Here is a 20,775-nt window from a genome sequence, read left to right on the forward strand (position 1 = left end):
GACCTTATCTGAAGCCTCATGGTTCACTTGTAGCATTCTGATTTATAGTAGACCCTCATGGGTTTCTTTTATAAGTCTCAGCCTTATCTAAAGAAGGGAAAAAATACCCATAGCTATGTTAGTTCAAACCCTAAGGTCTTAATTTGTTTTTGATCAGATTGTACTTAGGGAAAAAATCCTATTGGTTTGATGATTTTTTTTTTCTTGATTCATGGAATGAACGTCCAAATAAAGCTCACTAGATACGATCTATTAAATTAAAATAACTCATATGAATAGCATCTAAGGCACAATAAAACCCAGAAATTAAATAGATGTTTGCAGAATCAGATAAATCTAAAAATAGAAGCAACTCTTCTTGTCATGCAAGGGTTTTGCATGTCCTTACGGTCTCTAAACACTACGGAGTCCTTTTTTACCCCAGCATTAATGTAGAAGGCAGTTGCTTAACATGGTTCCCTAGATCATAGTCTTTAGCTTTGCATTTGTATTCTGTCTGTCTGCTGAGGGTGTAATATCAATGACCCTGTGAATGTTACTGACTTACCTTTGCTTAGTAATGGGTGATATTGGTAGTGATACCAAAAAAATATCACTCTGCCATGGTGATAGGTTGACAAGATCCCCTCTCTTCCCTCACTTCTAGAATATGGGACCATGTATGCCAGTATGAATGCTTCCCTCTCTCTTCCCTCCTGTAAGGCAGGACCTTAATGATGCAGCAGGGCTGATTTCAAAGTTAAATTATGTTGCTCAGAGCCTTGTGTAGCCAAGTTCTGAGACTACCCAAGGATGGAGATGCCACAGCCTCTCTGGCAATCTGTTCCAGTGCTTAATCACCCTCACTGTGAAGAGTATTTTCTTTATATCTAATCAGAAACTCCCTTGCTGTAACTTGTTTCTTTTGCCTTTTTTCCTTTTGCTGTGTACCTCAAATGGGAGTTTGGCTCTCTCTTCTCTTTACCTATTGAACACTGGATGAAGGGCAAATAGATCCTCCTTTGCTTTCTCTTCTTCTGGTCAAACACCTGCAAGTCTTGTACTGGTGTATAAAAACTGTATATAGCATCCCAGGTGTTGTCTCCATGTAAGGGGAGCTGAATGAATCACAATGAGCCACTATCAGTGTTTGCAAATACATCTGTTTCTTATGCAGACCCTGATTACTACAACAAAGAAATATTTGTAGGAGTAATGTTTGATTCATGTGTGTTAGTTTATAATGTGCTGACTCAGGGACTGAGAGGAGACCAATCCCCGTAGAAAGCGCCAAATTTAGTCTAATGTGTGCAAATAATGGATTTGCATTAACACTTGCTCCAGGTTCAAACTTTAATTCCTAACAATGAATCTCTACGCTGTTTTTCTTACATAGGTTTGCATTTTACTGTCTGGATTCAAACTTTTCTGCTTGTCCAGCTACTGCTTTGGCAATTTAAGGGGCCTTTTTCCCTTTTGTAGCCCCTAGGTACCTCAAGTCTAAAAGACTGAGTTAAGGAACACTGATTTTGAGAATCATGTTTCACCATCTCCAGAGTTGCTTCTGAAGCTGGGTTGTGGGGCAGTACCAATGCATAGGAGTCTTGGCTCCTGCAGTAGAAAACTAGATGCTTTGGGGTTGCTGAAATGCAGTGTAAGGGTGTCCTTGCACCTGGATTTGTACTTATACATCTCTCTGTTCTTTGCATATCCCTGGTTGTCTGGGCCTTAGTTTGCAATACAGTCTTAGGCAGTACAATTAAGAATGACTCTAGGGCTGAGTTTCAAGCCAAATTTGCAAGTCATCCAGACTGTTGACCATCTGGAACAGCTCCTGGGCTGGCTCTGAAGCAATCCAGCTGGTACTCAGGCGTTCCCTGGACCGGTCTGTGGACAGGCTCAGGCGTTGTGTGCCCAGCCCAGCTGCTGCCTTGTATTCTAGCTATCCTTGCACTAGTGTCACGTATTGTGATACAAGATAGCCTGGACTCCTTCCTAAAAGGGGCCAGGCATTCTCTTCTAGAAGAGAAGATGACATTTGAATGCAGCCTGAATTCAAGCCAAGTTTTTGCCGCTCACAGAAATATAGCTTAGCCTGTGGGTAACGTACAGTATAGCCATAGCCTGTGGTCATCAGATCCCCATAAATAACACAAAGAGAGATATTTCCCTGTCATATAAGGGTGTTGGCAGGATACAGATGTGTTATTTCTTGAAATGCTTAGATAACACAGTTTTGAGAGATGTACCAAAGACAGAAATAACAACTTTATGTTGTTGTTTTTTGGTGTTTGTTTGTTGGGTTTTTTTTAAACTGGATTGGGATTTATCCGAGTAAACAAATAGTTTTTATCTGAGTCTAGTCTAAACTAGCTATCTACAGTTGGTAAAAAAAAAAAATATTAAGTACTTTTAGGTCATGGTTCTTCAGACCTTGTCAGACATTTGCTTTAGGAGGGGAAGAACTGCACCCTAGATCATGTCCTCAGTTGTAAGTGGATGACTAGCTCAGAAGTGGACATTTACAGTGGTTTCATTCAGAGCCTTGTTGTCTAATTGAATACAATCAGGGCACAGCAGTAACTGTCCACGTGGATTCAGACAAGTTAATTGTGCATATAGCTTCATTTTGATAAAGTTTTAGGGTAAGCAGTAGCTGGTTCACAGCAATCTGAAATACTGAATAGTTGTTATGTAGAAAAGATTAAATTGTATTTTAAGGCACAACCTCAGAAACTGGGAATATGATTCCATAGGTCCAGCAAGGATCCTGAACAAGGTGATTAGAGAATTTCTGTCGAAAGAGATTTATCTAGGGAAAAAAAGCTCTTTATTAATTTGCGTGTCTGTGATATTTTACTAGTTATTTATAATGAAAATCCCATGCCACAGTATGAAGGATTCATACTACATCATATGCCACTAAGCAGGGTAGTTGTGTGTTTACAGTTCTTGCAGATTTACTGATAAATCCAGCTATGTTTTTTCTAAATCCTGCGAACAGTTGTCCTGGTTTCAAAACCTAACTTGTTTTCAAATTTTAGTATACTTTGCCAGTAGGCAAGTGTGCTGTTTTGATTGAAAATGTAAGCTCTTTTTAAGTTAGCATACCGGTCATGAGTATCCTCAGAGCCAGGCTAGCATTGGCTGCTGTAAGCTGACCGTGGCTGATTTTGAAGCTTCAAAAGCTTTGTTTCTATCAGGATCTCATCTGTGGACATTGATCATGTTCAGATCTGCTGGAGCATTAAAAAAGAAAAAAGAAACTTTTAAAGTTTGAAAGAGTCTGACTTCACTGGAAAAAATAATCAAAAGTGGTGTTGGCAACAACTAGGTAGAAGCTGGCAGCTCGTACAATGCCGTGTGTCAAAGTCGCTGTCTCCCACACTCTTAAAGTTTAGGCCTAACTTAAATAAAATGTATTTTAAAAATGAATATTTTTAGAGTGATTTTAAATTGTTCTTCCTGAATTTTTGAGATATAAATATTCCTGAAATTTACCTCTCTTATCTCTCTAAGCATGGATTTCCGTACTAGCTCCTGTAATTGGTACAACACAAAACCAAGCATTTGTATGAAGGAAGGTGTTTTCTCAGAGACTTTCAGACTTTCACAGATTCATTCTCATTCAACTTTCCTACATGTTTATTGGAAAAATAAAGAGATAGAGTACCCTTATTCAACAAATATAATGCATTTTTCTTTCTTAATCAGTTTATCTCTGTAATATTTATGAGGCTACCATAAGCTGAGGTAGCTGGTGATCCAACATCCTAGGAAAGCATTCAGATATCTCCTTTATTCCTGTTGGGCAAATCCCATGAAGTGTTGGCTTTTTAAAGGTGACATTTTTCTTCATTTTTTTTTAATATATGTAAAACCGTGCAATATAATCTGACATTACATTTTTTTCTACATTCCAAAGTAGACGGTATATGGTTTTATTTTCACTTCGAGTGAATAAAAAGGATTGATTCTTGTGAAATCCCTCTTGATAAGAACCAGAAACAAACATAAGGGAATGCAGATATGAGTGGGAAGGAGTAATGCCCTACTTATGTATAAATCGAGAAGTTCATTAGGAATGACTGGTAAGGGAAGAGCAGAGCTCATGAACATATGGGAAATCAGTTTACTTCAGAGAACTAAGGGTGAAAGGAAGGGATGTCTGCTTTTTATTAAAACCTGAAATGCATTATAATTGGCCTGAGTCTTTGCCCAGATGGCTTCTCTTATGCCGACATCTGTAAGAGTGTATATAAAGCAACATTAAGAAGCTGTCTCTTGTGACAGTGTGTACACATGTAATTCTGTTAAAAACTAAGTCCTTTGCTATCTGTAGTGTTGGTCTTTGAATAAGCATGCTGAGAAATGTCATTTGTTTGACAAAAACTAATTATGGAACATGGGTATTACATGGAAAGTTTCTACCGCATATGAGAAAACTTTTTAGGGCTTTTCACCTACTTTTGTAGATTCTTATTCATTCTTCATCATAAATTCCACATAAACTTTTTTTCTATTTTTGCAGGGGGAAACAGAGGGTTTCTTCTTCTAGTTCTTTGTATTTTTTTCTGAAGTTCAAGTGTAATTATCTTGAATTTTCACACGTGAATTTAAATTGTTATCCACTGACCAGTAAAAAACTTAAACGATACTAGAATTTCCATTTCCTATTAAGCTGGTAGGACAATGTCAGTGGATGCAATGTAATATATCCATTAGTCTGTTCACAATTCACAAGGTAATACTTTTTAAAATAAGCTGTTAACATACTGCTTCTTTCTTTGTCAGACAACAGGAAAATTAAAGTCAATGGCACCAGGGAACCTATTGAATTTAAGACAAATCAGTGGTTTGGGGCAACAGTCAAAGCTCATAAAGAAAAAGTTGTGGTAAGTCTTATGCATTTGGTATTCGTTTGGAGATGATGTTTATTTTTCTCAAATACGTATCTTTAATAGCTCTCTGTGTAGATTATGGAAAAAACTCTATGATTATGCATGAATTATAAAACAGATGACGTATATAACTCAGAAAATGAAAGCCGTCTGAAAAATCAGGTTGAACCAATCAAGTTAAGATGATGCCATTGCCACGTGAAAATAGCAGAATGTTACATTGTTATGGAAGTGAATGATGATTTATTTTAAACAGATAATGGACATATTTTAGAGATACACAGTAACTGATAACTATATGCTATGAAATGTTTTGTATTATGAAGCTTTATTTGGAATATTAAATGCAGAATGTAATAGAAGCAAAGAACCTGTGCTGAAGATCAATTAGTAAGAGAAAGCACCAACCTCTTTTGTCACATTTACATTGTTTTGAACAGTTAGATCATAGCCATGTTAAAACAGCTGCAAAAAAGTCATGATAAAAAAGCTCCAAATCAAGATTGCTGTCAAAGTGCAATGTCTGCTTTACAGTTTCACTGAATGTTTTACCTATATTGACAGAGGACCCCAGCAGGGGGCAAGTACTTTTATTGCTTTGTAAAGTAGTGCTGATGTTGCTTATACACAGACATTTTATATTTACAATTTACGCATTAAGGTTTACATTGAAAATGTCGCTGAAATAATTGTGATAAGAATAATTAGTTTGGTCATTTGTTTTATTAGCTTATACAATTGCAAGGTGATAATTCGTGTCTTGGACTTTGCTTAAAACTTCCAATTATCACTTAAGAAGGAGTCGTAATGGAAGAACTATCAAAAGGAAATACTTTCCCTTAAATAGTATGCCTTGTGGTTAACCTAGAAAAGGATTTTTACATGAAACAGGTATTGAATAAAACATCACCCTATTCTGTTACAGAACTAGCATATACTGTTAATTCTGTCACTTGTGTCAGTGTTATCACAGCTCTCAAACTTCCTACCCAGTGCCTTCATGTACCACTCTTTTGTACATGCACTTTCTATTTAGAAGTTTATTACACGAAGAAAGTATTTATAAGAATAAATATTATGTCACTTTTCTGAATTGTCAATGTAAACATTCTAAAAATAGCTGAATTTTGTTCATTCGATATACTCTACTAAACAACAGTTCACAAACTGAAATAGAATCATCCTTTACCACCATTTGCTATATCTTAATCAAATGAGCAGAAAACCTCATCACCAACTGATGTGCTGTGTCTGTACTGACCAAACTTTGTCTTGCTTCTGATAACTCTTCTCAGGCTTTTTGAAACAGAGATATAGTCAACACTTTTCAGGCAAAAAGTTGAACACTGAAGCTAGAAAACCTTGTCTGTTAAGCTTTGTAGACCAAAAAGAGAGAAAAAGAAAATGTAATCAAGCTGTCAGAATTTTTTTTTTAAAAACTACAAATGTGATAGTAGTGCACCTGGGTTGGGGCAATCCCCACTATTAATACAGGCTGCGGGGATGAAGGGATTGAGAGCAGCCCTGCTGAAAAGGACTTAGGAGTACTGGTGGATGAAAAACTGGACATGAGCTGACAATGTGCACTCACAGTCCAGAAAGCCAGCCGTATCCTGAGCTGCATCAAAAGAAGCGTGGCAGTAGGTCGAGGGAGGTTATTCTGCCCCTCTGCTCTGCTCTGGTGAGATCCCACCTGGAGTACAACTCCAGAACCCTCAGCACAGGAAAGACATGGACCTGTTGGAGTGGGTCCAAGTGAGGGCCACGAAGATGATCAGAGGGCTGGAGCACCTCTCCTATGAAGACAGGCTGAGAGACTTGGGGTTGTTCAGCCTGGAGGAGAGTAGGCTACAGGGAGACCTTATTGCAGCCTTTCAGTACTTAAAGGGGACTTATAAGAAAGATGGGACAAACTTTTTAGCAGGGCCTGTAGCGATAGGACAAGGGGTAATGGTTTTAAATGAAAAGAGGGTAGATTTAGATTAGGTATAAGCAGGAAATTTTTTACACTGAGGGTGGTGAACCACTGCAACAGGGTTCACAGAGAGGTGTTCCCATCCCTGGAAACGTTCAAGGTCAGGTTGGATGGGGCTCTGAGCAACCTGATCTAGTTGAAGATGTCCCTGTTCGTTGCAGGGCAGAGGTGGACTAGACGACCTTTAAAGGTCCCTTCCAACCCAAACTATTCTATGATTCTGTGATAGTAAACTACATTAGGTTAACACTTATGTTATATATAATTTTTGTTTCAATCCGTTTTGCTCGATGTCAAATGTACCTAAAATCACCCTCAAAGGACACATATTCCTCTTTGCTGCACTCTGGTTTTGCTCTCTGGTATTTTTTAATCTGTAAGGTCTTTTAGGCAGGAGCATGTTAGGGTCCCTGGTCCTTAAACCAGCGTTGCAGAAGCTCTGAATTTTGTGGTAAGCTCTGAGTAGTACAATGGTTTATCCAGCTGGAACTGATTGCAGAACTAAGGCTTATACAGTAATGTGAATAATAACAGTGCCTTGCCAGAGGTAGGCAGGTTTCTGATTGGAAAAGTAAGACAAGGTAGAACATGAATGGAGGATTTGTTTGTATCTTAGAGAGACAAAGTCGTAGGGAGAGGCAGTGTCTCCCCCCCCCCCCCCCCGCCCCGCCAACTGAACAGTTTTAGTGCACAGGAACCCCTGAAGAATGACTTGCGTATCCAACAGCTTAACTTCTATTTTTCCAATTATTTGAATTGCTTTCAAAAAAGATAGCCCCTCTTTCTGCACAACTTCTATGTGTTTTATCCCTGCACTGTCATGTTAGTAACACCGCCACCATAACACACAAGATTAAATATTAGTTCACTAGCCAAAATTTAGTTAGCAAAAACCTGTTCACTGACAGACTGTTGAATGCATTATAGCTGTGTCATCTCTCCAAAGATTTAAAACAGGGGTTTATAAGAAGGCAGACAATCTGATGATTGTGATGCACAGAATGACACAACACTGAAAAATCTCTGCTGCGTAGAATCATAGCAGTTCTACTGCAATGGCCATTATCTTAAGAAATATCAGGACAGAAGTAGGAATGTCTTCAGCCACATGTATGTGAACTACTTCTTAAACTATGGGATCAAGTGCTGTGCAGTGAGCAGTAATAGAGCAAACATATTACTTGTGAAGCAGGTTTAGAGGGTATTTGTAACATATGCTTAAATGTGAGTTGTAGTCCCTGACAGATTTTACTTGCTAAGGGCTATAAGTGAAAGATCAGACTGTGTTTTTCAGATTATAATGAAATTATAAGAAGCAGTGGTCCTTCATTTTCTTCTGTCAATATGTTATGATCATTGCTACATCAGTGATGCAATACCAGAGAGAATCCTTGTATACTGTTAAAAACTACATTTGCCAGATGCATGAGTGTATGAAAGGTAAGTGTGACATCATTTCTGTTTTGATAGGCTTGTGCTCCCTTATATCACTGGAGAACCCTTAAAGATAGCCCTGAGAAGGACCCCGTTGGCACCTGCTATGTAGCAATTCAGAACTTCAGTGCCTATGCTGAATATTCACCTTGCCGCAACAGTAAGTATTAATAGGAACAATCTTGTGTTGGAGGAATTGATATTGCACTCAATGTTTTCATCCTTTCAGTCTTCATACAGCCTTGGTTGAATGAACATTAGTATGTGACATTATTGCATTGGATGAGGCTTTAAAGGAAAATTGACATTAAATCGTATGCCTGCAATTGGATGCTTTATTGTATAATTGAAAGAGGAGAAATTAAGTAAATTAAGCTTATATGGTTATAGTGATAAGATATAATTGGTTCAATTTAAATGGCTTTAAAATGTAGCAAATGGATCTAGATAAGAACCAGACAGCATTTTAAACCAATTACTTATGCTCACGCTTAGTATAAGTCTCTCATCACAGGATCACCATCTGAAGACCAGACCCTTCACAGAAACACACAAGCCTATATCACCCTTCATGCCAATATCACCCACAATAGCTCATTTATGAACAACTTCCAGTACGGAAGAAAGCTATGCACATTAGCATTGCAGTTCCACACTCTTTTCTGTGCTGTTCTGAGGATATGGTAGCAATCTCCGGGCCTTACTTCTTGGGAAACAGGGAAAAACAGTGCATGTATATTTAGAACCAAGTTCAGTTACCTAGAAGTCTGCATAAAATACCACACATTAGATTAAATCAGTCGTTCATCCTGTCCAACATCCTATGCCAAAGTGTTTATGATGATTATTAATACTGTCATTATCTTAGTGCTCCAAATTATTAAAATCAATATGAATTACCCAGTAACTTTACTGAGATTTGAACTGGGCTGGATGTATGGCAGTTCCTGCACTCACAGATTGCAGATTTGTTCTTTCAGTTACTTTTCTAAAGGTAATGTGTATAAGATAGCATATACGATGGACTTACCTATCCCTTCCAAAGTAAACCCTCACAGCAAAGCTATGATGTTGTTCAGTTTAGCTGAGATGAGTAGCTGTTACAAGTTGTATGTGCTAGCCAATAACACGAGAAGTCTGAAAGTAGTTCCTTGTCACGATACCCCTTGTATACAGACCCTGCTATTGCAGCTAGCATTCTTACCGTATGCACATGGGCTAATTTCAAAACACACCTTTTAACTGTTCCTTTACTGCAAACTGCTCCTACCTTCGAGTTTCTCATGGATTATTTTGCCAGGAAGATAACAGGCATTTTACAGAAGAAGCAGACACTTACTTTACATAATTAAAAGGTCTCTTTCCTGTGAAGGTCTAGAGACAGCATCATATCATGTAGCTGGATTTTCCTGACATCTGACAGATGGGTGATAAAGTAGCCCAATAATGCTTTTCATGGTCTACCAGAAAATCTGCACACCTACAGCAATGTGAGATATTTGCATGTACATTCAGTGTTACTCTGTGGCTTTCCTTTTCTCACATTGAAGCATAGTTCTAAATTGAGTTGTGCTGTCAGGTCTTTCTTTTCTTTTGTCCCTGAATGGACAGGTACAGAAAGAAGCTGAATCTGTAAGAAATGGTGACCGTAAGGTCTGCGTCACTGGGGCTTTGCCAAAGGCTTATGCCACTTGAAAAGAGAGTTAAAGTGGCCATTCATGCTCTCATTTTCCCAATCCTGCAGACTTCCAGCACTCCAGTGCTCTTAGAAAAGCCCTAAAATGCATGCTAATGCATTTTGTACAATTATATAAGGATTTAGAGACTAGAAATAAAAATGGACAGAAGCAGGAAAGAAGTTTTTGCATGTACAAATATGCATCCAAAATTATGTTACACTTCATTCGTCACTGAGCAAATTCATACCAATTCAAGGGCTGGCCCTTGTGAGGGACATGTGTCCCTTTCCCTTGCCATAGTACAGATAACAAGAATGTTGTCTGAACATTGACCTATACTGAACCATCCACTATGTCAACATTTTTTGCGAATGTCTTAGTAAACACTTATTTTTGTGTTTATGGCAGAGCAGACTGTGGTGACTGTTGACTTCTTGGTAAGTTGTTTGCTTTTGCATCTCCAGCCAAATTCAAACTGAATCCCTGGTAGTTGTTGCAAGGGTCCTTCCTTGGCAGTGAGAGGAGAAAGTCCCAAGTAACTGGTCCTATTTTTCAAAATCTTCACAAGAGGGCTGCATGTTGAGGGTCCTGTGGAAGGTCTTGATTTGATCTGCCTCTTCTGAAAAAGAATACACATCTTTTCACATATTTTGGTAGGTTTGCATTTACAGCCTTAGAGCTCCAGGGGTGTGTAAGCTGTCATCCACATGCACTGTGAAATCAATAAAATGCTTCTACCTTCATAATTGCAGGCAATGCAGATCCAGAAGGACAAGGCTTTTGTCAAGCAGGTTTCAGCTTAGATTTTTACAAGGTGAGATTCTGCTTCTGAAGTACTTTGACCAAATGTAACTCTGGTATATCGCCAGTGTTCAAGCACTGTCTCAGTGATTATCCCCATGCTGTTGCATATGGGAAGTTTCATGAAGTTGTTGCAAGTTCTTTCCTCCTTTGCAAGCTTTGAACTTTCTGGTTTCATTAATAAAATAAATACTGCAATCAGCACCTATTTATGTCTTTGTAACATTCCAATCTGACTCTGCTCAGCCTATCTTAATAGATAAATAGGTGAAAATTTGAAAGTGCTTCTATCTCAGTGTGTCCCACTTATGATGCTTTCCAGAGACTTGACTTTCAGGAAATAATGGGCAGGCACCAGCTAGTTTTTAAAAGTTAAAATAGCTTGTATCAGGATGCTTTTGGAGGCACACTAGTCATTCACTAAGACTGTTCTTTTGTAGAGGTGAAAGTGAAAGTGCTTAAGGGCTGCCAAGAGGGTCCAGAAACAATATTGTGGGCCAAAGAACAAACTTTGCAACTATTGTTGTTATGTGTGCCAATATTACGGTACCAGGACCTCACATAATTTTGATCATTGCCATAGTTTTCAGTGTTCTGCAGCTACACTGTATTTACATTACTAATTGCTGAGGAGTAAAGACCTCATTGTAGGGTTGACAAAAGTATATTTCTCTATAAAGCATTACTACTGCTTCATTGAATGAGAAGACCCTTTTTTATGCTGGCTTTGTTTTGTTAAAAATAATCAGCAATTTTTAGAATGCTGTGTTATTGCTACAAAAATTATGGCTTTCAGTCAAGTGAAGATGCATAGGGTGATCTTAACTTTATTTATCTGTGGGTTTTCCTGCACATCCATGCACCTACATCCTTCCCTTGAACAGGCCTACTCTCCTTTATCATGATTCTGATATTCTTTTGGAAATTTAAATTGTTTTTCCCATATATGCTTAATTTTGTTGTGTTCTTTTGTTGTGTAATTTTATTCAATTCTGCTTTTTGTAGAACGGAGACCTGATAGTAGGCGGGCCCGGTAGTTTTTATTGGCAAGGTATGTTCATTTGGCTGGTTGACTTGATATAAAAAGTGAAGCAGAAAGTACTGTGGAAAATGTTGTTCTAGATTTCCATTGTTTTTTCAGTTTAAGACAACCAGTCTCTGGTCTTATTTTCAACAAATACAAGTCAGAAGAATTGCTTAACAAGCAACGGAGCATAAAAATAAGACAGGGAAAATTCAGGATGTAGGTTGTATAGGAAGCAAGACAAATAGAAATAATTCTTTTTATGTTGGCATTTTAGCACATTTGTCATTTAATTAATAAGTGACTTCTTCCCTAGAAATACTGCGATTTTTAAAATAGCTAATATTTGTACAGCAAATGTTTGTCACTATTTGTTTCTGAACACAACCTTTTATTGCTATCTGCATATATTTTTAGTCCATTTGTGGTGTCACTGTAGTTTCCAAGAGGTAGTTTCTCATGTAGATAAAACTTGAAGTGGTTTTGGTAAAGGGTTAAACGGGTATTTTTGCTTTACCCTGTCTTGACATGTGTGATATAGCTCATTCCCAGACTCTGCCTACCAACTTGCCCATTGTCAGCCTCATTGATGTCCGGTTTTGCATTGCTATTAAAGGAGGAAGTTCTACTAGGTAGGGAACTAATAGCTTTGAATTCTCCATTGAGAAATTGCTTCCATTGGTCTACTAAATTTGTACTGTACAGCATCAAAAGGTAGCTGAGCCTGAAAATGCTTGACTTCAGTTTGAAGCAGCACCTTGAAATGGGTCTGGAGATGTTTTTGTGGTGGTTCAATAGAGTCTCAATGTCTTGTTTTTCTGATTTATGGGTACTCTTGAGACTTTCAGGGTAATAATGGAGAAAGATTGAGAGTTTTCTACTCTTTGCATCTGTGCTATATTATCCCTTCAGCTCTCTTCTGATTTTCTGCTAGCTCTATTTTGTAGAAACTGGCTCTCCCTTATGTTGCTTTCATTTATGAAGTTGTTTGAATCCAGGTCAGGTAATCACTGCAAGTATTGCGGATATCATTGCAAATTACTCCTTCAAGGATATTCTGAGGAAACTGGCACGAGAGAAGCAAACAGGAGTGGCACCACCTTCATATGACGACAATTACATGGGTAAGCTGAGCTCTATGTCAGTTAGCAATATGTTCTAAAAGCATGGGTCTTATATGAATGTGAAAAAAAGCCCTAAATTACTAATGTCCCAATTGTGAGAGGATTTAAACATGTTTTGCCTTAAGCTCAACCACAAATCTGTAGTTTGCTAGTTACATCAACAGGATTATGAACATTCTTAAAAATACGCATAGCAACAAGGTTGGAAGGTTGAGATCTTCAATGGCTCATTTGGGTTCTTATTATTTGATCTTAAATAATTAAGCAGAAATACAAAATTTTCCCATTTATATATTTTTCATTCCAAGATGATGGATTGAGTTTAAAGTAATTAAAGACTATTTTATTTTTTAATAGATAAAGGAAAATTCAATCTACAGTATTTTGTACAGTACTGCACAAGTACCCAATTTATTCTCACTGATATTTAAAAGATGCAACTGAAGTAAGCAAGCTGTTTTTTCAAATAAATTATTAAGTATTAATGATTTAGAAGCTCATTTTTTGAGAAAAGAGGTAGATTTATTATACATTCAGAACTATAGGTAATTTATTCATAATAATGTGATAAAAAATTTTCCCTTTCTCCACAGTTTTAGTATACTAATGTTAGAAAATTTGCATTCTGATGATCAGATGAACAGGCAAATCTGATTGTCCTTGCATATTTTTGAAAGAAATGGTTTATCAAGCGTTTTGCGTGTAATTTATCTTTAAACAGGATACTCAGTGGCTGCTGGGGAATTTACTGGGGATTCTGAACAAGGTAAGAAGCTATATACTTGAATGGAAACCATATGGCCACGCACCTATTAAATTCCTCATTTTGGGTCTCTGTGCAGAAATGTACCTTTTATACAATTTAAACACTGGTGAGATTTAAGCTATCTGTACCCAACATTCTCAGAGGCAAGTATTTCCTTAGAAGGTATAGCATAACAGAGCAGAATTTAAGTAACCCAAAAGTCTGAATCTGTGATTAAGGTATTGTGCCTGTGCATCTGTTCAGCAGTTAGAGCTGTCACAGCATGGTAGCTGGAGTCATCCAGGCTCACTTTAGCCAGTTTGGTGACCAGTAGTAACAAGTGGAGCCAACAGTGAAGTCCTGTACAGTCTTTCAGTTCGTATTCAAATTACTCGCCTGCACAGAGGTTGCTGGAGCTCAGCGTCTGGCTGGCAAGATGCAACGTGGCTTGGCAATGTCTGTGTATGCTGAAAGCACACTTCTGAGTGCCACATAAACATCACAGCCCAGGCTAGGAGATAACTTTCAGCTGCTTCTGGACAAAGACATGTGTCTACACCGGCATGCTAGCTCTTGTTGGTGAAAGCAGCTCTAGGCTCTATAAAAGTTTCCCTAGTTCCAGTTCATGTGCCTTAAGGATGGGGTGTTTGGGGCAGTTCATTAGCTGACCCTTTTCATACAAATTTTCCTGCACAGCCATAATGCAGTAAGAACAAGTTCACTGTGCTCTTGCTCCTACCCCAAGCCTTATATTTAACAGCAGGAGACAGAGGAATTGAATTCCTTTTATTAAAACCTGGGCTTAGAGAGAGAGAAAGCATTCTACAGGAAGATGAGTTGTTCAATTAGTCCCTTGAATTAGGAAAAGCTGAATGCGCATGAATATAAATGTCTGAATATAGAATCAGACTTTGAATATAGAATGAGACTTTGTAAAGACTTGGTAAAGATTTTTGGATCAAGTAAGTTTGATACAGGACATATTTAGAGTAATTTTCATTTAGACAGCAACCGTCATCCACAAAGAGCGAGACATCTCACAGACTTAATAGCATTGCTTAAAAACATCATTCACACAACAGGTGTGAAACCTTCACCTGAAATGTTTCATGATCTTCACCACCTTCTAGGACTCTACATTAACGATTTCATAAAGTAGGGCAACATGCACTAAGGAACAGGTTTTGACCCAAATTAGAGGATAAATATTGTTTTAAATGTGCAGAATGTCATTCCATAACTTAGAATGCAGCTCAAACGCTGAGGTTCAAGTTGCTCCCTCTGGCAAAAGGTGACACAGGATATTTATTAGTCTCACATGGCCAGGGAAACCTGCCCTGGAAGGTGGCAGCTCTGGTAGCATAGTTCTGTAATTCTCCAAGGACAAAGTCAGAGCAATCCATCCTGCAGGGGCTGGCTTTAGCAGCAATAGTTCCTGCAACACCACTGAGGCTTTCACTAAATACCAACAAGACTTAAACCTCACTTAATGAATGTACTGAACTCCTAGCACAAACTACTGTGGCAAGAGAACTAAAACCAAGATGAACGTTGCCTGATTTTTAAATTGTAAAGTAAGTTTTGTGGGTGTATTAGAAATTGAACAGTAGTTTTTCTGTCTCTGCAAGTTGACTCCAGTGTAGAGGAAACGCTCCTCTCACAGCTGTCTGTTTGGTGGTGGAATACATTAAAAATAATCAGTTATAAATAGAGATTTGTGCATGATTTAGCTATTTTCAAGTGTTCTGAAATTGTACAGGATTTCAAAACATAATTAGTGAAAATATCTGTGATCCCTGGTGTTTCATACTTTAAGAGCTATGTTTCTTGTGTAATGCTGACAGCCTGACAGAAAGTATTGCTTAAAGGGTTAGCTTTCTTGAGAGGGTGAATAGCTCCATGTTCCAGGCTCACAAAGCCAATAGACACAGTACATTTCTACAAATGAACCTGACTCCCCAGAACTGCTGCTGCTTCCTCCCTATAGAGTTTCCTGTCCTGTGCCACTATGTGTTAAAAAAAAATTAATAGTTTTCAGCCTAATGTTATAATGTGGAAAAAAGATGTGTCCCTGGTAATGGAAGGCTGCAGCCACTTTCATATATATATTTTAATGCATATTAACATTTTTATAAAGGATGGTTCTTGAATCAGTAAGTAATGTGAAAGATTGGCACAAAGAATCACATTGTCGGCTGACCTGGGAGTCATCCTGTGTCCTGTTCAATCCTTCATTACTACTGCCAACCACAGGGGAGTATATAAACCCAGAGAGGAACAGAGGAATGCGAGGTCAATACAAGCAGGTGTCTGAAGTGCTCTGATACCTGAAGTTCCTGCTGCTGTCTTCTGACGTGGATATCCTAATGAGGGAAGGTTTAGACAGTAAGACTGCAGTCTTTGCTCTTTTCTTCTTTTTTTCCCATTTTTTCCACTAGTTGTGTAAGATTTTACCATTCAGCAGAATTACATCCTACAAGGCAGCTAGGTCCCACATTTCATGTTCTTATTCAATGGATTCCCCCAATGCCACTCACAAAAAATTTCCATGTAATGCTTTTAGGTAGCCTGTGCAGAACTTGTCGAACACTTTCATGACATCAAGCCAAGTAATAGATGAGGCAAACCGTTGAGCAGCCAGAAAGAGCAGGGGTATTTGTAAGGACAGTTGCATTTAACTTCTGTACTCTACTGTGTGATGCCACAACTAATTCTTGTTCCATCAATCCACAGCTGTCAGGTGACAAGCAGAATTGTACTAAGAGCTTTATTATACTGTACTGTGTTAAGTAATGCTAGGCAGAAAGAGATGTCTGGATGAGTGTATTCAGCAGTTAAGGTGTAATATTTCATGCAACTAGATGCACTGAAGGAATGTTAAAATCTTATGAATGAATTTTTTGAAGTGATTTGCAGGTGTTTCTGGTGCAGATAACAAACCAAAATCCTAAGGGTTATATGTCAAGGAAGAATTTAAGTGGCATGGGGTGCATGTTGCATGCACCACTCAGATAGCACAAGCTATCTGTTGATCTCTTGATCATTTATCTTTTCAGAGTTGGTTGCTGGAGTCCCAAGGGGAGCACAGAACTTTGGCTATGTATGTACTGGACCCACATTTTATGAGAATGCTGTTAAACTATTTGGAAGATCAAAGTCTACGTTATATTCTCTGTCTCCTTGATCCCAAACTTTCTAGTCAGAGAAAACTGCCACTGACTTTCACCCTCATGCTTACCTGGCTGTGTTGTTTTGGGCTTTGAATATTAAGCACTTAGTTCTTTCTGAAGTTTTTTTTCAGTAGCCAATTAGAAGCATGCTTTGAGTATGACTAGTATCCCTATACCCGCTGAGTGTTATCAGACCTAAGCTTGAGCATTGGTTAGCATATTTCATGTGCAATGCTGTGTCCATGGTGGAGAGAAGTCCAAGTTCAGATTATCATGTTTATTTTCAGTGCTCTAAGTATATACACTGAATACCAGATGCAGAAAGTCATCATACGCAGTTAGAATTGGAGGGAGAAAACAATATACACGTGTATATATACATATGTGTATTGTATTTTGCGTCATAGGAAAAAAAGAACTAACCTGATTGGGAGAGATCCCAGCCACACACACGTTCTCAGTTTTCATAGAATCACAGAATGGTTTAGTTTGGAAGCGAACTTAAAGATCATCTAGTTCCAACCCCCCTGCCACGGGCAGGGACACCTTCCGCTAGATCAGGTTGCTCAAAGCCCCATCCAGCCAAAACTCCTTATGTCTCTGGAACTTATTAATACCATTTTTTCAGAGGAAAGGGGTGTGTGTGTGCACATATATATGTATGTATGTATATATTAATGATTTAACTTTGTTTTTTCATACATACTAATGTAGTCACTGGTTAGCTGATAGTCTGTGATTTGCTGTTCAGTGTCCAGTAAGGAAGGAAAATAGTCTTTTCCCCATTTTATTCATGGGGGACCTGACATTCATATAATCTTAGTGATTGTTCAAGGTCATGCAGGAAAACTGTGGTGAAACAAAAGAATTGTTTTTTCTTGGCCACTTGGACCATCCTTCAGTGTGTCAAATAGGTTTGCAGTGATGTTACACTGTAACATCTCCATGTGTGCTTGAAACTTTCCATATTTTTCTGTTACCAGGTCTCGATTATTAATTCTTCAGACTTGACCTTTATCCAGAATTTCACTGGTGAACAGGTAATGTCAAGCAACTATGTGATGAAATATTGTATCTCTAGAGAATATAGTTTCATTAACATAGTTTCAAGAATATATAAAATATTTTTTAGAATTAATGACCATAGAAACAAAGAGGATTATCAGTAAAAAAAAATTGAAAATTGATATCTGATATGAAAGCCTATCTGTTGTTTTTTATTTCCAGATGGCGTCTTATTTTGGGTACACTGTTGCAGTATCTGATGTTAACAATGATGGGTAGGTTACCAAATATATTCAGCTCCACTGAACATTCATAGAAGCAATGCCTGATATTTATTAATATACATAGGTTTTCAGGTGCTTCATACCTCAGAATGCTTCTCTTGGCTTCTCTGCTTTTCTAATTTTAATCTTTAGGCTTATCTTTGTGCAATCACAGTGGCACAGGTATTTGCAGGCCTAGTTTGGGTCAGTTTATCTTCCTGAATATTTATTCAAAGCAGTGTGGCAAAGCAGGAACGTCCAAAGTCTTAGGAAACAGATCCAGGTGGAAGAACGGGAGTAAACAGTGCTAGCTAGTGCTTGGAAGAGATAGATGAAAGTCAGAAGTTCATTTTCCCATTCTCAAAAGCAGTTGTCTTCTCACATGTGGACCATCAATAGCTTCAATTCTCAATTTTAAAAGCTTTCCAATATCATCAACTCCTTATTCCAGCACCTGCTGGTTGGCCATCCATTTTCATCAATCAGTGGACCAAGAAGTGTCTATGGCCCGTAGTTGTTATGACAGACATTGTGTTTGTCTGAGGGACAATGCTGCTCAGCTCTCAGGGTCATGCCTAAGACACTCAGGGATTTCAGGCTCTGTTGAACAAAAAGCTTGCTAACTTTGAACTCATGTAAAGTCTAATTAAATGTTTTAGAAGATCAGGACTTTAGTACGTGAATATTGGTACTAGCTTTCTAGCAAGAAGATAAAGATCCCTGAAGCTCAGAGCCTTAGAAGTCTGCACAAAGGTGAGCCAGGATTATATTTAGAGTTGTGGCATACTCTTCTCTGTTTCAAAATGTCTCAGATATGTCTATTTCATATTCTTTTTTTGTGATTATTTCTTATTAGGTGCTTAAACATAGCGCATTAAATATTTTTTCTGGGCTAAATCATTGCTTCCTGTAAGTGACCTTTTAAAGAGTGAGGGATACAAGAAAAGAGAAAAGTGGCAAGTTGATAAAATGTTATTGCAGTTCCAATTATAAAAAAAAAAAAAGAAAGTCCTTTCAACAGTTTCTGTGGTGGTTTAATGGTACTCAAATCTTTCCAAGTTTCTGAGGCCAGATTTTGTCATAGTACCATAGCTTTTGAAAATTCCTATTTTTATGATATACAGAGTCAGAATTAATTTAGTCCTGCATTACTAATGTGAAAGGGTGGAGAAACATTAATCTGAGTTACAATAGACACTCATTAGACTTTCAGGGAACTTGCTATTTAATTTCTCTCACTGAACCAAACTATTTCCTGTGCAGGTTATTTCCTGTGAACCATAGGGATACTTGGCAGGTCTCATATTTTGTGTGTACCTCTAAGACCGCAGTTTATGTCAATAATATAATCAAACTGCTGTTGAGGCCTGTGTGGTCTCCCAGTCTATATCTTAAAAGAAATCTAATGACTCTCTCTGAGATCCAAACATCCCACAGAAAACAAAACACAAAAAGTTCCACTTGATAAACATGTCTGATTAGATATGTAGTCTGTCTTTGATGGTTTGCACATATAGTTGATAGAAATATTTATCTGAAAGGGAAAGTAAAACAGAGAGAGAAAAAAAAGGCAAAAGGGAAATGACCACTTCAAATTCACTTGGGTTTTTCGTGCAGCTGAGGATAAAGGAGGTAGTGATGGCCTTATCAGTATGAGAAACCTGATTAATTTGTATGCTGAAAAGATTAATAGCAATAATGCTTTGCTGTAATAAGACTGAAGACATGGCTTAAAGATTAGTCTTATCCTAGGAAAAAATCTCTGTAGACCTTCTGCTCCAGCAGTTCTGCAGGTGTTCCAGAGTGAATCTTGTAGTTTTATCTGCATCGCATCAGGATTGCAGGGAGAACAGGGAAACGGAAGATATTGTTTGAACTACTGTTTAGTTGCCCACTGCTAATAATGAGAAATTCACAATGAAACTTAATGAATCAAAGCAAGATTTGCCATCAAGTTACAGACTACATTCCTAGTAAGGAGGAAAAAAGGATACACTTTCAATTTAGATTGAAACAGTCCAATAAAAATAGTGGAATAAACTGTTTACTGGTCTTTTATTTGGTGTATATCAAAGGTCCCCATAGTTATACTTTGACCTCTTGACATTTCCCATACTCCTGCTTTTTATTACTCAGCAGGATACAAAGAAACTGCACACAGTCTCAGCAGGTGGTGAGCTTGTGCTTTTTAAAGACTTTTTTTATCAGAAGGGAAGCAATACTGGCTAGTTACCTTTCTTTGCTGGGACAAAAATAAATATATAATTTACGTTAACTGCAACATCTTAGTGGAGTAATGAAATAAATCTAATGAACCAGTTCAAAATACTACTGCAAACTGAACTGCACTTTATGATTTAATATTACTGTCCAGCGGCTTTTGCTTTGCTCTTACAGCCTTTTAAAAGGAATCACATCAACCTGAATTTGGCTCAGAACTCCAATTTTGTAAATATAAACTCCTACAATTTAAAAGCCAGTTGAAATATCCTCCTTCACCAACAAAAATACATAATTCTAATCACATAGGTATTTATAACCTAACAAGTGACCCCCCCCTTGATTGCTTGATCTCTAAATACTTAAACCATAGGAGCTGGAAGGTAAAACTGACTATAAAGCATGGTAAGCAGCAATTGCTTGCTTATTACCCACTTGGAGAGAAACCAGAAATA

General features: G+C 37.8%; 1 protein-coding gene across 1 annotated transcript in view; it reads left to right on the forward strand.

The window, feature by feature from the left end:
* Positions 1 to 20,775, forward strand: part of ITGA8 (integrin subunit alpha 8) — a gene marked incomplete at its 5' end in the record, with an annotated part of 124,815 nt that overhangs the window by 7,221 nt on the left and 96,819 nt on the right. Inside the window, 9 exons of the mRNA XM_082480019.1 lie at positions 4,774 to 4,874; positions 8,326 to 8,449; positions 10,721 to 10,782; positions 11,775 to 11,820; positions 12,792 to 12,917; positions 13,639 to 13,683; positions 16,719 to 16,762; positions 17,816 to 17,872; positions 18,060 to 18,112. Of these exons, the coding sequence (XP_082336145.1) occupies positions 4,774 to 4,874; positions 8,326 to 8,449; positions 10,721 to 10,782; positions 11,775 to 11,820; positions 12,792 to 12,917; positions 13,639 to 13,683; positions 16,719 to 16,762; positions 17,816 to 17,872; positions 18,060 to 18,112 (658 nt within the window). The remainder of the gene's footprint in view (positions 1 to 4,773; positions 4,875 to 8,325; positions 8,450 to 10,720; positions 10,783 to 11,774; positions 11,821 to 12,791; positions 12,918 to 13,638; positions 13,684 to 16,718; positions 16,763 to 17,815; positions 17,873 to 18,059; positions 18,113 to 20,775) is intronic.

Source organism: Vanellus vanellus, assembly GCF_965231255.1.
Source record: "Vanellus vanellus genome assembly, chromosome: 2".
In the NCBI taxonomy this organism is placed as follows: domain Eukaryota; kingdom Metazoa; phylum Chordata; class Aves; order Charadriiformes; family Charadriidae; genus Vanellus; species Vanellus vanellus.